General features: G+C 39.9%; 1 protein-coding gene across 4 annotated transcripts in view; it reads right to left on the bottom strand.

The window, feature by feature from the left end:
* The window catches only part of DLG5 (discs large MAGUK scaffold protein 5), a 115,681-nt gene that overhangs the window by 74,695 nt on the left and 24,756 nt on the right, over positions 1–16,230 (bottom strand). For all 4 annotated transcript variants that reach the window (XM_087932188.1, XM_087932189.1, XM_026710945.2 and 1 more), the window contains exons 2-5: positions 5,529–5,597; positions 3,038–3,206; positions 1,661–1,804; positions 446–629 (exon numbers count right to left, since the gene is read on the bottom strand). In XM_087932188.1, coding sequence (XP_087788314.1) covers positions 446–629; positions 1,661–1,804; positions 3,038–3,206; positions 5,529–5,597 — 566 coding nt within the window. The remainder of the gene's footprint in view (positions 1–445; positions 630–1,660; positions 1,805–3,037; positions 3,207–5,528; positions 5,598–16,230) is intronic.

Raw genomic sequence — 16,230 nt, 5'->3', positions numbered from 1 at the left:
GACTTTTATACCTTATGGGAGGGGCAATCACCTCCCAGCCTTACTCCTGAGTCTTCCCTTTTGTCTCAGCTGCTCTTGCCTTCTAGCAGCTCTGTGCACACGTGCACTGGGAACAGGCTCCCCTGGCTCCTCTGCCTCACTGCTGCCAGACTCCAAAGGCTATGAAGGCAGCACCCCACTCCCAGATGGTCCTGGCCCCATCTCTGCATCAGACTCAGGACCCTTGTCCTAGTCCTCTCCAGACTCCCTGACTGGTCCCCGTTCTTCCCCCTGTCCAACTCCGCTGCCGTCTGCACCGGCGAACCACAACAAAGATGCTGAGATGGCCATGTGAAAAATGGCCGTAAGTCGGTCTTTTCAGTGTTGTAACTTCGAATGGTCACTTTTATGAAAGGTTGTAAGTCAGGGAGTAGCTGTACCTTAAAATACCAGGGGGAAGAAATACCTGTTGTTGTTGGCTGCGTAAGTTTGTTATTTCCTTCTGGTCCTCCTCGTGAAGCCTCTTCATTTCCTCACACAATTGCTGAAGGTGGTTGTGCTCCCGTACAAACTGGCTGTTCTTCCTCTTCAGAGTGTCCATGTCCTCCTTCAGCTGGGACTGGTCGCTCAGCAGGCGGCTGTGTAACGTACTGAGCAGAAGAGAAAGGCACAGGAGTAAGGCCCAAGGAAAACGCTCCCTTGCGCCTGGAAATTAAAATGTGACTTTTAAAAAGGATGTAGAGTTAAGGAAGTAATCCACTGCTGGCCTTCTCTATTAAAATATAGAGGGAAAATTTAGGGTCATCGTGAAGGATTTGGGCGTTGAAAACAGTAAAAATGTTTGATTCAACCTTAAGTTTTTGAGGGTTCGTGGATATACCAGTGTAATTTTGAGAAGGAGGAGGAGGAGGAGGAGGAGGAGAAGAAGAGGAGGAGGAGGAGAGAGGAGGAGGAGGAAGAGGGGGAGGATTCTCTGCCTCTTAGTACTAATCAAGTACTAATCAATGCTTAGCTTCAAAACTCAAAGTTTCAAATCAAGCTCAACTTTTTGAGTGTGTATGGACATATCAATGCAATTTTGAGAGGAGGAGGAGGAGGAGGAGGAGGAGGAGGAGGAGAGAATAAAAAGGAGAAGCAGGGGAGGAGAGAAAGAGGAGGAAGAAGAAGAGGAGGAGGAGGAGGAAGAGAAGGAAGAGAAGGAGAATGATTGAAAGTCAGGGACTATTGTATCTAACTGTACCAGGGGAACATTTTGACCTATAGGCTATACCCCAATCTGGATCAAGGAAAAGAAAAATGATTCAGAAACAGAAAACCAATATGTCTTCCAAACATACAATCAAAAGCGGGGGGGACTTGTTTTAAGTCTGGAAAAGTCACTTTTAATAGACTTTGCTCCATTTCTTTGCAAGACAAGTTTGCATTCTAGCAGTTTTCAGGAGCTGATTTCCAATCTGCGAGATTAAAAAAAAAAACACTAATCCTTAATCCGTTTCCCAATGCTCTGTAGATTCTCCCTCCCCCAGATGTTAAAATTAGGACATTTTAGAGACAAACAGACTGAAGGATAAGAAAGCTAGCATTAAAAGTCCCTGAATATCCAACTCTTTAAGAGAATCTATTCAATGCAAAAAGGAAAAAAAAATAAGCAAACACAATAGGGATGTGGCTGTTTACTCACTGATAGAAATCAGCTTCCTTAGCGGCTTCTTCACACCTCTTTAGTGTTTTGGTGTGTTGGTTCTGTAGGGATTGTAGATCCGACATGGCCTTCATACACTGGATCTTCAATCTTTCATAATCATGGTTTGGTTTGGGGTTAGGCCTACCAGAGAGAGATGGACATAGGAGCAAGCTCAAGACTCTTTGGAGTGTTTGGTCAACGGTATGCAAGGGATTTATCACTTTATTATTATTGCTATTGTTATTATCATCTTTTATTCACTAAACAGGAAACTCTTGTCAACTGAATATTTAAACATGTATTATTATTTCTTTTATTCATTAAACATAACTCAGTCAACTGAACTGTTAATTTATTAGTATCTCTTTTATTCACTAAACATGAAACTCTGTCAACTGAATATTTAAAAAAATTATTATTATCTCTTTTATTCATTAAACATGAAACTCAGTCAACAGAACATTTAATTTATTATTATCTCTTTTATTCACTAAACATGAAACTGTCAACTGAATATTAAAACATTTATTATTATTATTATTTCTATTATTATCTCTTTTATTCATTAAGCATGAAACTCAGTCAACTGAACATTTAATTTATTATTATCTCTTTTATTCACTAAACATAAAACTGTCAACTGAATATTAAAACATTTATTATTATTATTATTATTATTATTTCTATTATTATCTCTTTTATTCATTAAGCATGAAACTCAGTCAACTGAACATTTAATTTATTATTATCTCTTTTATTCACTAAACATGAAACTGTCAATTGAATATTAAAACATTTATTATTATTATTATTTCTATTATTATCTCTTTTATTCATTAAGCATGAAACTCAGTCAATTGAACATTTAATGTATTATTATTATCTCTTTTATTCACTAAACATGAAAGTGTCAACTGAACATTTAAAATTTATTATCATCATCATCATCATTTCTTATTCATTAAACATGAAATTCAAGTCAACTGAACATTTAAATTAATAAAAGATAATAATAATATCACAAATATCATTGGCTGGTGCTGAAGGTTGACACGGGTTGCTGCCAGCATCCTAGGTATCAAATTATTATTATTATTATTATTATTATTATTATTATTATTATTATTATTATTATTATTATTATTATTATCTTTCATTCATTAAACATGAAACTCAGTCAACTGAACATTTAATGTATTATTATCTCTTTTATTCACTAAACATGAAAATTTCAACTGAACACTTAAAAACATATCATCAATAATAATAATAAAAAGAGGGAGGAACCTTTGGTTCCCAAGAACAGAAGCTCTGGTAGATTCTATACCCAGTAGAGAAATAAATCTCTACCTATTCCGCTCTGGATCCTCTTACCTGCAGTCATCGAAGGTTGAGCCGGGAGAGGACAAGGCGAGACGTTTCCGGAGCTCATCTCTTTCACGGGTCACTTGGCGAAGCTGAATCAAAATGGTCTCCACTTTCTCACTCATCTGCCTCACATCCACCGATGCAGGTGGGGGTGACGACTCTTTGCCTGTAGTGCCTGGGATCAAACAAAAACAGAAGCAGAATTATGGGGGTTAGGACTTAGCAGTTCGAAAGCATGCAAATGCGAGTAGATAAAAAGGTACCACTTTGGTGGGAAGGTGATGTCATACTGATCACATGACCACAGAAATGTCTTTGGGCAGCGCTGGCCTGAAAACGGAGATGAGCAGCGCCCCCTAGAGTCAGCAACGACTAGGGAGGAGCAAAATCCACAGGGACACCCTGTAATTATCACAATTCCCTGGGAATGGGAGTAGATCCCAGATACTCTACGGTCTTTAGAGAAATCATTTTCATTATTTATTCTGATGATCTGATCATGCTTATTGTATCTGATTATGTCTAATCTGAATCAGACTGCATTTACTGTTGACTTTCCTGGACAACAGGGACATAGTTTTCAGGGAAATGCCAAACAATACCTTTTTTCCTTTTCTTTTTTTTTAAAAAAAAGAGTAAAAAAGGCTCCTGACAATTCCATAATTATTATTTACAGTATAGTCTGCAGGAATTTAAGAGAAATGCTTCGCTTTTTGGAAAGGAAGATGGATGGATGGATAGATGGATGGATGGATGGAAGGGAGGGAGGAAGGAAGGAAGGGAAGGAAGGAAGGAAGGAGAGGGAAGGAAGTGGAGAGGGAGGGAAGGAAGGAAGGCAAAGGAAGGGAGGGAAGGAAGAAGGGAAGAGAAAAGAGAAGTAAAGGGAGGGAGGGAGGGAGGGAGGAAGGCAGAAGGAGAAATGAAGGAAGGGAAGAGAAAAGGGAAGGGAAGGGAGGGAGAAAGGGAGGAAAGAAGGAAGGAAGGAAAGAAGGAAGCGTTTTGATTGGCAGAAGGAGAGAAGGATCTTTGAAGAGTGGCTGACAGCTAAACCTCCATGGAGTTCACTTTTAAATAAACAACAGAGATTCTTTTTTTTTTTAAAGGCACCGTTCATCTTATTAGGATAAAAAGACCAGCAGAAATGTGATTTAAACCATCTGGGCTGGCAGTGCAAAATCGTGCCAGACACTCATCACAAGCTTAGGCTCAAAGTAATGTTTTCTATTTACTGAAAGCTGATTTCACTGACTGAAACATGTTATCTCTTGCAGACACAACAGCTTTCCCACAAGCCTGACCCGCAACCAAGAAACAGCCTCCCAAAAGTGTCCTGAAACTTTTCATTTTGTTGCAGAAAATCCAAACAGTATCCAGGGACTGCTACGTATTGAAACACAATTTCTATTTATCATGCCAACAGGGTGTGAATGCTTGTTGTGGTCTCATTCGCCACACTTAAAGGGAAAGTGCTTTCCTTGTGTGTTTGTGTGTTGGAGTGGGTGGGTGGAGAAAACAGTCTCCATGATTCCCTGTTTTGATCAAGGAATAATTTAGCATCAGGCCCCAAGATTTCAGCTGCGTGAGAATTGCTCCCACAGGCGTATCGGACAGATGTGTTTCCGGACTTTGCTTCAGATGCATACACTTTTCCAAGCCTCCCTAAAATTAAAATCAGATTCCGAAAATAAAACCAAATTGAGCACCTACTTAAATCATGTAAGGGCTAAGTTTTACGCACTGTTTAGAGCGCTGGCGTGGTAGAAAGCTTGCTTGGAAACTCTATAACTAATGAAGTACTAATGTACGAAATGCAACCTAAGCACTCTTGTTAGCAGGAAATGTGTGGTCAAAGCCACCTCCTTTAGACTCAGGGTTTCAGACACTGGAATTACTGGCTTAAGAGTCGCCAGCCATAACGGAAGATTTGTAGGTTACCATCAGGATTTTAGTCCGGATGAAAATCAAGAAACCAACCCTAAAGTCAGTGTTGCATTTCAAAGAGTACTAAAAAGATCTGTCCACTATAAACTCAAGACAGGGTCAAAATTCTAGAGGAAGAAGAAGTAGAATAGTTATATAAAAAACGTTGTAGGTGAACGCCTGATTTATTAACAGTTTGCAGCAATGAAGACATAGAATACTAAAAAAAAAGTTACAGGTGAGCAATCGATCTATGAATAGTTTGCTGCAATGAAAAAGGACACAGAAGTTTGAAAAACAGAGTCTAGATAGCAGTATACACACACATGCACACTCAAGACGCACACAGAAAAAACTTAGCAACAGAAATTTTGGGCTCATAAATTGAAGACTACTTGACGGAAATCCAGCCTTTTTCAGAAACATCCTTTTCTCGAACATAGACTTGGTCTGGAACTTTCAAGCAGTGACCACAATTCTAAGCGTAGATTTTTGAGTAAGAAAATGCATATATTCAAGACTGACAATCAATTCAAACCAAACAGCCAAAGGGCAAGACATGTAGCTCTTTACTTACCAGTACTGCTCAAAGAACTACTGCTTTCGGAATCCGAAGGCATTATGGAAAGAACGCTATACGTTGATCCTGGGGGAGAAAAAGAGAGGTTGGAAGGGCAATTAAATTTGCGGCATTTCTCTTTGATCTGATTCCTGTATCAGCTCCGTGTTTTCCTTACCCATTTACCTGGGAATAGAATAGAATAGAATAGAATAGAATAGAATAGAATAGAAGCTGGAAGGGACCTTAGGGGTCTTCTAGTCCAGCCCTCTGGTCAAGCAGGAGACCCTATGCCATTTCAAATGTGGCTGTCTAGTCTCTTCTTAAAAACCTCCAGTGATGAAGCACCCACGATTTCTTTTCTTTTTTAATTTTTTTTTAAATTAGACAAATTTAATTGTCATTACATTGTAATAATATGTCACATGGAGGTATTTCCTGAGTTTATCCAAATGCTTTCACAATCGACTCCTGAGTTTATCCAAATGCTTTCACAATCGACTAAATTACAAATGTAACAATAATTTAACAGTACTTAAAAACCAACATTATTAAATATACAATATATAAACACCTTAAGCGCAGCACCATTCTATATGTTTTTATCATTGCTACTAATGTAAAAGTGTACAAAATATAAAAATTATATTTAAAGGCACGTGAAGTTATTTGACAGGCAAATTTTGGAAAACCTCAGTATCTTTATAAAGTTATTGGATTTATCTTCCTACTCCTTCGATATTAATACTGATCTTCAAATATTAGGTAATTCCTGCTTTATGTAATGCACTGACCTAAATTTCCAACTATTTTTTTTAAACGAATTTCCATGAGATGAATAGCTTTCAAAGGATTTGTAAGATGTCCAAGTCCTAAATGTAAGTTTAAAATATGACTATTATAACCATGGGGGAGCACCCACGATTTCTGACGGCAAAGCCGTTCCACTGGTTAATTGTCCTCATTGCTAGGAGTTTCCCCTTAATTCCAGGTTGCTTCCCTCCTTGGTTAGTTTCTATCCATTGTTTCTTGTCCTGCCCTGTCTGGTGCTTTGGAGAATAATTTGACCCCCTCTTCTTTGAGGCAACCCATGAAATGCTGAAAGACTGCTATCATGACATCCCCTAATTCTTCTTTTCTTTAGACTAGCCAGACCCCAAACCTGCAATCGTTCTTCCTATGTTTTAGTCTCCAGGCCTTTGATCATCTTAATTGCTCTTCTCTGAACTTTTTCCAAAGTCTCAAGATCTTTTTTGTAGTATGGTGACCAAACTTGGGTGCAGTATTCCAGGTGTGATCTTATTAGGGTTTTGTAAAGCTGCACTAATATACTTCACGTGATCTTGATTCTATGCCTGTTTATACAATCCAGGATTGTATTAGCTTTTTTTGACGGCGGCTGCACATGGCTAGCTCACATCCACTAAGACTCCAAGGTCCCTCTCACAGTTCCTGTTTTTGAGCCAGATCTTTGTACTAGTAAGTTCCCAATGCAAGTGACTTGCTTCTCCAAAGTAGGGAAGCTGAACAAGAACAAGAATTAAGGTTTCACACTTGCTCCTTTAAGGACAAGGATTAGAGTGATTGCCTTCAGGTTTATTGAGATGGCACCTAATCCAATCCATATTACACCATCCGTATCATTTTTTTACAGTAGACCAGCCCAAAGAAAACGATGTCATAAATCCATCTCTCCTTTTTGTGGTCTACTTTAGGGTGCACCCATCTTCTTGGGTGACATAAAGTTGGGTTTGACCACTGGGGACTCCATGGTCACATGCTTACCAAATCAGTGACTCTGGCCAACTTTTATGTATTTCCGCATCTCCTGTCCATTGACTAGCTCTATTCCATGGGCTTCCTCTCTGAGTGGATAAATAGAAAGTTTTCCACTGATATATTCACAAAATAACCAAAGTATTAAGAAAAGAGGTCCCCTTTTTTTCCTTAACAACGTCTGCTTACCACCACAGAACAACTTAGAAAGTGAGCAGCTGGTGGCAAAGGTGGGAAAATAACATATGGAGATTAACAGGTGGCAGAGAAATTGAGGCTTGGAAATTTAGGGAAGACATTAACATATTCAACCCAAAGTAATTAAGTGAAAGACTGCTGTTTCTTTCATGAACCTCAAACAGTCGCCTAGTTTTTTTAAAAAAAGCCCAAAAGCACCGGTTGTTATAATTATCTGAATAAAAATTGGTTCAGGACAGGACTATTTGAATGTCAATATATGATTAATTTCTTTGACTGTGATGAAAACTGTGCAAACCACTATTACAAGCAGCCAAGAATGGCATTTTGCAGCAGTGAAAGACAGAATGGAAGGGGAGGGGAGGAGAGAAGAGAAGAGGAAGAGGAAGAGGAAGAGGAAGAGGAAGAGAAGACCTTAGAGTTCATCTAGTCCAACCCCCTACACCTGTCCAATCTCTTCTTAGAAACCTCCAATGAGTACTTACAACTTCTGGAGACAAGTTGTTCCACGGATGAATTGTTTTGTCAGGACATTTTGTCTTAATTCTAGGTTCTTAGTTCTCCTTAGTTCTAGGTTTACAACTTTAGAACATCAGGAAATGAGTGTAACTACTCCCCCAGAAAAATGGCTTACATCAGAGCTAAAATAAAATCTATTTTAACCTTGAAGAATGCCGAACAGAACATTTTCCCTCCTCAACCAACAAGTTACTCCAATTTGCAAGGCTTCCTTCCCTGTCAGCTCCAGTCAGATTGAACCTGCTGCTTCCCAGGTAAATAGTCTACTGACAGGTCTGACCACAACTTCTTGGTAAACAACACTTGACGCTCCTGAGTACAATGTGATGGATTCTCCATTAAGGATTTCCACTCAATCTGTGTTTCACAAGACCTGAGAGGCATTGTATCAAGGCCAGCAGCCTAAATAATACCTTTTTTCCAAATCTTTAATGAAGAAATGACCTTTTGCAGAAATCAAATTCTATGACATTATTGCAATGAACTAAAGATTAAAACTGCTTGAAGTAAAAGAAAGGAGTATAAAGTGGATTGAGTTGATCAAGGTTCAAATAGATAAGTTGTTATTTGGGGCAACTCTTTTGCCAACCCTGGGACTGAAATGATGATGCTTTACGGGTTTGTTTATAGAGTTGGGCATAAGATGAAGAGACCAATAGCTGTAAATTAAGAAGGGGTTGTAAATTGTTTATACTTCTTGTGATGAAAGTTGGAAGTCTTTCCTTTCCCTCCCCTTTCTCCTCTTCCTTTCCTTTCCCTCCCTTTCTCCTTCTCTTCCTCCTTTCCTTCCCCTCCCCTTTCTCCTTCCCTTTCCTATCTCCTTTCCTTCCTCTCTTCCCTCTTTCCTCTCCTTCCCCTCCCCTTTCTCCTCCCCTTTCCTATCTCCTTTCCTTCCTCCTTCTCTTCCCTCTTTCCTCCCCTTTCTCTTTATGTTCCCTCCCCTTTCTCCTTCCCTTCGCTTCCCTTTTTAAAATTGACATTAGTTTTTACTTTTGCAATTATAATCATTTTTTAAAAAACATATATAAGCCAGCAGCCAATATACTATTAGGTCAGCTTCACATTTCTAACTTGATTTGCAGCAGCATTAATAGGCTCACAAAATTACATCTAACCGTGACCAAGTCCTTGCAAAGACTTAAATATCATTCAGTAAATCTACAGAATATTACAGTTACCATGGAATCTGTCTGGGTGCAGTGCTTTGGCCTCTGAAAAACATCTTAACTTTTCCAACCAGATTTTTGCAATCCTAAGGAAAACTGGTACAGCCTCTGAATCTCCAAGGGAAAGTGAAAAAGGAAACCCAAGGATTAAAGGAAGAATTATCTCGGGTGGCTGGTTCCTTGCTTTCAACCTTTGACAGTCCTAACTACGACAAATAGCTATTTACAAATTATTGATGAGCAGGTAAGTCAATTCGCATTTTTGTAAAATTTTCTAGATTTATACACATCACCAAGCAGCTAAAAAGAGAGGACAGGGACTACTCCCCCTCTTCTGATGACAAATCTACGGAAGGATCTAAAATTTCTCACCAAATTTTTGTACGGAGATTCTCAAGTCATCCAGGTCATGGTTGTCCCCAAGGTGTTTTTTCAAAAGGCAACTGGACTTTTTGTCTTTCCTTGAAGACATCTCGCTTCTCATCTGAAGAAGCTTCTTCGGTTCTTGAAGAACTGAAGAAGTTTCTTGCATGAGAAGCGAAATGCTTTCAATGGGGGTGAAAAACACCAAGAAAGTCCAGCTGCCTTTTGAAAAAGCATCTTTGGGAGGCTCAACAGAGTAGATCATTTGTTGATAATCTGCTTTTTGCTCACAATGCTACATGATCCTTCACCCTAGGCACGAAAGGGACAAATGTAACACAACAGTTTTGAATGCTGAGTTGACATTAGAAAGATCGCTATCAAAATCTGGGGAAGAATCTGTAGAACACCTTGTTCCTGACTTGCAAGTGGCAAACCTTGAGAAGAAAAAAACAATAACAGAGATTTAAGTTCCTTGCCAAACAGCTGATCAGGAGTTCACAAGAACATTTAACAACATTTTCTCATGCATTAATTAAGAACCAAACTTCCTTAAGGACATGCCTTAAGATTGTAACATAATCGAGAATAGTTTTGGTCACCGTGTTATGAAAAAGATGTTGAGACTCTAGAAAAAGTGCAGAGAAGGGCAACCAGGATGATGAGGGGACTGGAGGCTGAAACACACGATAAACTGTTGCAGGAACTGGGCATGGCTAGTCTAGGGAAGAGAAGGACAAGGGGAGGTAGGATAGCAGTCTTCCAATACTTGAGGGGCTACCAGAGAGAGAACGGGGTCAAGCTATTTTCCAAGGCACCTGAAGGCCAGACAAGGAATAATGGATGGAAAACGAACAAAGAGAGATTTAACCTAGAAACTTTCTGACAGTGAGAATCAACCGATGGAACAGAAGTTGCCTTCAGAAGTTGTGGGAGCTTCATCAATGGAGGCTTTCAAGAAGAGACTGGACTGCCTTCTGTCAGAAATGGTGTAGGGTTTGATTGGGCTGCGGGGGGGTGGACTACATGACCTATAAGATCCCCTCCAACTCTGTCAATCTGTATTTTTCATGTATTTTCTGGTATCTCAGTCACACCTAATATCTGTTTCAAGTTGGATCACTTGACTCTCTCCCTTCTCCTGTCAACCTTCTTCTTTAATCTTCTCTCCTCCCACATCTGTCAAGAGCACTGCTTATCTATGTACATCACCAGACAAGTATAGGTGGGGTGCGCGCTTTGTGTGCATCTGTATATATACGCACATAGCTATCTCTGTATCTCCTTTCACAGGCTATGCAAGATAGAGAGGGAGGGAGGAAGAGAGAGGGAGAGAGAGAGAAGAGAAGGAAATTGTGTGGGGGGTGGTTTCCATCACTGGAGGTTTTCAAGAAGACCCTGGACAGCCATTTGTCTGGAATGACATAGGACTTCCTGCTTGAGCAGGGGGCTGGACAAGAAGACATCCAACGTCCTTTCCAACTCTGTAATTCTATGCCCCCTCCCTCCCTTCCTAGAAGATAGAATTACAGAGTTGGAAAGGACGTTGGATGTCCTTCTGGTTGCTCTATCACTAGAGGTTTTTAGAAGATCTCTGATGTTCCAACTCTGTTATTCTATGTTCTAGGTAGGTAGGTAGGTAGGTAGGTAGGAAAGAAGGAAAGAAGGAAGGAAGGAAGGAAGGAAGGAAGGAAGGAAGGAAGGAAGGAAGGAAGGAAGGAAAGAAGGAAAGAAGGATGAAAGGAAGGATGGAGGGAAGGAAAGAAGGAAGGAAGGATGGATGGAAGGAAGGAAGGAAGGAAGGAAGGAAAGAATGAAGGAAGGAAGGAAGGAAGGAAGGAAAAGAAGGACGGAAGGAAGGATGGAAGGAAGGAAAGAAGGAAGGAAGGCAGGCAAGAAGGAAGAAGGAAGGAAGGAAGGAAGGATGGAAGGAAGGAAAGAAGGAAGGAAGGAAGGAAGGAAGGAAGGAAGGAAGGAAGGAAGGAAGGAAGGGCAAAGGGAAAAGAATCAACGGATGGGAAACTAATCATGGAGAGAAGCAACTTGCAATTAAGGAGAAGCTTCCCAACTGTGAGGACTATTAACCAGTGGAACAGCTTGCCACCAGAAGTTGTGGGTGCTTCATCACTGGAGGTTTTTTAGAAGAGACTGGACAGCCATTTGTCTAACATGATATGGGGTCTCCTGCTTGAACAGGGAGTTGGATTAGAAGACCTTTACGGTCCCTTATTCTATGTTCTTAAAATCTATGGAAATGAAAATGATGAGATTATAACTTCCGCAACTAAATGCATTCCACAGAACCAATGTACCTACTAAGGCAATGTAATAACAATTGTCATTTTTTGGGGCGGGGGGAAAGGCTTTTCTGCGGACAACTGTGGACAGCTCACAGGTCTGTTTAAACAACCCTTATTTTTTTCCAATCCTTACTGCCCTAAGCACAGCTTTTAGCAAAACTCAAAATAGCTGGCTTTGTTTGTTTGTTCTAATTACAAGACAAAACAAATTATGCTTCTCCCCATGGCAGAGAACAGTAATAAATAATTATTGTCGAATTAATTAGGATAGGTTTGGGGGAATATGAAAACCTCTATATTTTTCCAGGTCCTTTTAGTTTCACAGTTCTCTAAGCTTTTAGCATTCCCCTTTAATGCCTTCTTTAAAATTTTAAACAACATTTACATATTCCTGTAGGAGGAATATCTACTGCCACGGATGGCACATTAATTTACATAACCTACTAACCCACTAAATAACCCTGTTCACATCATCATATTTCAAACTTCTGAAACATATTACTTTCATAACATGTTTACGGTTTTCAGCACTAGCTTTTTCATAATTGACTCTTAAATAAGATGAACACTAAAAGAAAGAAAAAAGAATTCAGGGAAGTAAATATTCTATCAATAGAAGAGAATATTTTTAGGGTTGAATTGTGCGGACCCTGGTACTCCCTTTTCTTGCAGACGTTTCACTACCAATCTAGTTACATCATCAGTGCTAGAGGGAGTAGGATTTACTCTATTTATATTCTAGTGGCTTGCCTTTCAGTGTTCATGGGAGTGTCGTCACCACATTTCCTTCTTGCATGGATGATGTGACCTAGTTTGGTAATGAAATGCCTCCTGCTTGAGCAAGTGGTTAGGCTAGAAGACCTCCAAGGGCCCTTCCAATATATTTACCCGCCAAGCCTGACACACAAGATTAAAAAGAACCCAATACACAAGCCTGAGGATGGCAGATGAGATTCTGCCAAAACGTCGCTATAATAAAAGCACAAATATTAAGACGTGGGAAAATACCCGAAGAAACCTAAACACCATACATACAAATACCTGCGAAAACATTATATATATTATATATATACATTATATATATATGTATTATATACATTATATATACATATTTAAAAAAAATCGCCAAGTGTGCAAAGGAAACCCAAAACCAAATGGCCCACCGTAGGAACAGAAACAAGAGAATCAACACATTCGAATTCAGGTATTGGAAAAGCTACTATTTTTTCCTATATCATCTTTCTTCCCCAATTCCCAGTGTGCTGCAATTTCAAGTACCCTTCTAGGGCATTTCCTCACTTTGGCTACCTGTCTCCTTAGCTGCCTGAAACAATTAACACTTTCACTGACATTCTCTTCAAATAAAATAACCATCTAAAGAAATATCTAAGCCATCTTCTTTGGGGAGGGTGGGAAAGGAATAGGGAAGCAGGAAAGGATGCGATGGTGAGGAGGGGGAATTCTCATTTCCGATGCTTTCCCAGTGCTATTTTTTCTGGCTGGAAGGAGGAATTAAAAGGAGCGGAAGGGAAGCAGAGAGAGAGGACAGTCTGCAAAATTTCTGCCCCCTCATTATGAGATTGAAAAAGCTTTTGTTGAATCAGTAGATTTGTCAGGAGTTGCTCCAAATAGTTTAATGAGCTAGCTCCGAAGTGTCTCGTTTCAAAACCCAAAGAGAGGAAGGACTGCCAACAAAGAAAGGCTTGGCCTTTAGCAGACCAAGTAAGTAAAGCTACCTCATGCCTGTGAAAAGCCACCCGCGTCATAGTGGAAGATTAGACACAACAACAATCTTTTCTCAGAGAATCAAGGACATGTTGCCCTGCACCTGGAGGAGAGTGTCTGGAAAGATGTCTCCGGTTGATTGGGTCATGCGATGGACTGATAGGTGCAGGGGAGGGATCTTTGAATTTCTTTGGGGAAGGGAAAACCTGGCACTCTCAGATCCAGGTTTTCTCAGATGTGCCAATAGGACAACTCTAATAAAATGGAACTTTGAGGAAATGTTTGTCTCAGAGTTCATTGATTTAGAGTTGGTTGGTTGGAATGGTGACACCTTGAGCCATTCGGAACTGGGCCGCAGAAGTGGCGGGCAAGCACGGGAACATCCCCACTGGTGCCAGCAGCGGGCGAGTAGGGGCACTCCATTTGCACGAGCAGTGGGTGTGCATAAGAGCCACTTGCGTAAGAGCCATCCACTCTCTTCCTCCCCTGCTGGGCCACGAAGCTGGAAAGGTTGGGGGAACTCTGCTATAAAGGGAGATAAGGAGATAAGGAAGCCGTATGCAGCAGGGGTGTCCAACCTTGGCAACTTTTAAGACCTGTGGACTTCCAACTCTCAGAATTCCCCAGCTGGCATGGTGAAATGTCTGGAGAATTCTGGGAGTTGAAGTCCACAACTCTTAAAAGTTGCCAAGGTTAGACCTCTCCCTGGTATACCTATTAATGCTAAGTTAATATTTGAATCAAAGGAACACAGTGGCTCAGTGGCTAAGATGCTGAGTTTGTCGATCAGAAAGGTCAGCATTTCAGCAGTTTGAATCCCTAGCACCGCGTAGTGGAGTGAGTTCCCATTAACTTGTCCCAGCTTCTGCCAACCTAGCAGTTCGAAAGCATGTAAAAATGCAAGTAGAAAAATAAGGACCCCTTTGGTGGGAAGGTCACAGCGTTCCGTGCACCTTTGGCTTTTAGTCATGCCGGCCACATGACCACGGAGACGTCTTCGGACAGCACTGGCTCTTCGGCTTTGTAATGGAGTTGAGCACTGCCCGCTAGAGCCAGAAAGGACTAGCACATATGTGCAAGGGGAACCTTTGCCTTAATATTTGAATCAAAATATTTACCTATTGCACTTCCGTGACTCCTTTTAATCTCACTTGTTCCATGAGGAAAGAGACATATAAATATTTGAATAGACATGGACACTTGAGTTTTTAATCTCAAAGGTGAATTATTCTACTGCTGTAGTCGAACAAAACGGCGCAAACAGTATTATCCTAATCATGCACTGAAGCAGATGTAAGGCAGTAAGTAACACTAAGTCTACACTGGAGTTACACACTCATCATTCTTGAGAATTTATACAGCTAGCGAGGGCTGCCGAAACCCGCCATCCAAAAGTATCCTACAGGCGTCAAAAAGCAGAGATGTTTTAAGTAAAAGACATCCATCCCTTCTTCGAAATCGATTCTGAAGCTGGTTTTATTTATTTAATTTGATTTTTTAAATTTGATTTTTAGAGAAGGGAACACAGGCTGTGCTGAAAAGGCCAAAACTTCAGCTTTTATAGGGATGAATATATCCCATTGTTCTTGGAAGAACGACCCAAGAGTATACAGAAACAGGCTTGGATGATTCACATCAGCCATAACAATGGAAACAAAAGCAGAGCATAATCCAGAGGAATTCTGTGCAAAGGGAGAAATATTTCTCAGTATTTCTTCTTCGAGTGGAACAAGACCCGAAAATCATGTTGGGATCCCTTCCTTTCAAAGGAATATCCCACCGCAAACTGCGAGATTCTGAAACCTAAATCCGAGCGATATCTTGCGTGGGGTTTGGGGAAAAATAAATATTTTTTTTAAAAAAAATTGAATACAGCAATCTGCTGACTATGTACTTTGGCTGTCCAAGTACACAACAAAGATCTTTTGTCTCACACAGGCAGCGACACAGCGGTTGAACCAGTTGGCCGCAGAGAGGAAGGCTAAGTTTGAAAAAAAAAAAAAAAAGGAAAACTTGCTGTGATTGTAGTAACTAATTAGAAGGTGGGTGTAGGATTACTCATAAGCCATCCCAAATGAGAGTAGAATTGAACCTTGTAGGCATACTGTATATTGAGTCCTCAACTTACAACAGGGACCATTCAAAATTACAAAGGCACTGAACAAAAGTGACTTGTGTCCGTTTTTCACACTTAACGACCATTGTTACCATTCCCATAACACTGGCAAACTATTTAGTAAGACTGTATTACTATTATTCTTCTCATTACATACCTCTTCCCACTTATGACTATAACTGTGTCGCTTGTATCTTTACAATTTATATTGTTTTATTTGTTCCCTGGTATGATTTGATTGCTTATTAGTAACCTATGACTGTCACTGAGTATTGTATCTTACGATTCTTGATGAATGTATTTTTATTTTATTTTTTCTTATGTACACTGAGAGCATATACACCAAAAACAAATTCCTTGTGTGTCCTATCACACTTGGCCAATAAAGAATTGTATTCTATTTCTGTTCCATTCCATTCCATATTGTCTATTCTATTCTATTCTATTCTATTCTATTCTATTCTATTCTATTCTATTCTATTCTATTCTATTCTATTCTATTCTATTCCATTCCATTCCATTCCATTCCATTCCATATTTTCTATTTCTATTTCTAT

Source organism: Pseudonaja textilis, chromosome 4, assembly GCF_049901715.1.
Source record: "Pseudonaja textilis isolate UNSWEBS1 chromosome 4, rPseTex1.2, whole genome shotgun sequence".
NCBI lineage: Eukaryota > Metazoa > Chordata > Lepidosauria > Squamata > Elapidae > Pseudonaja > Pseudonaja textilis.
The sequence above is the reverse complement of the archived record's forward strand: the minus strand, read 5'-3'. Positions and strand labels throughout refer to the sequence as shown.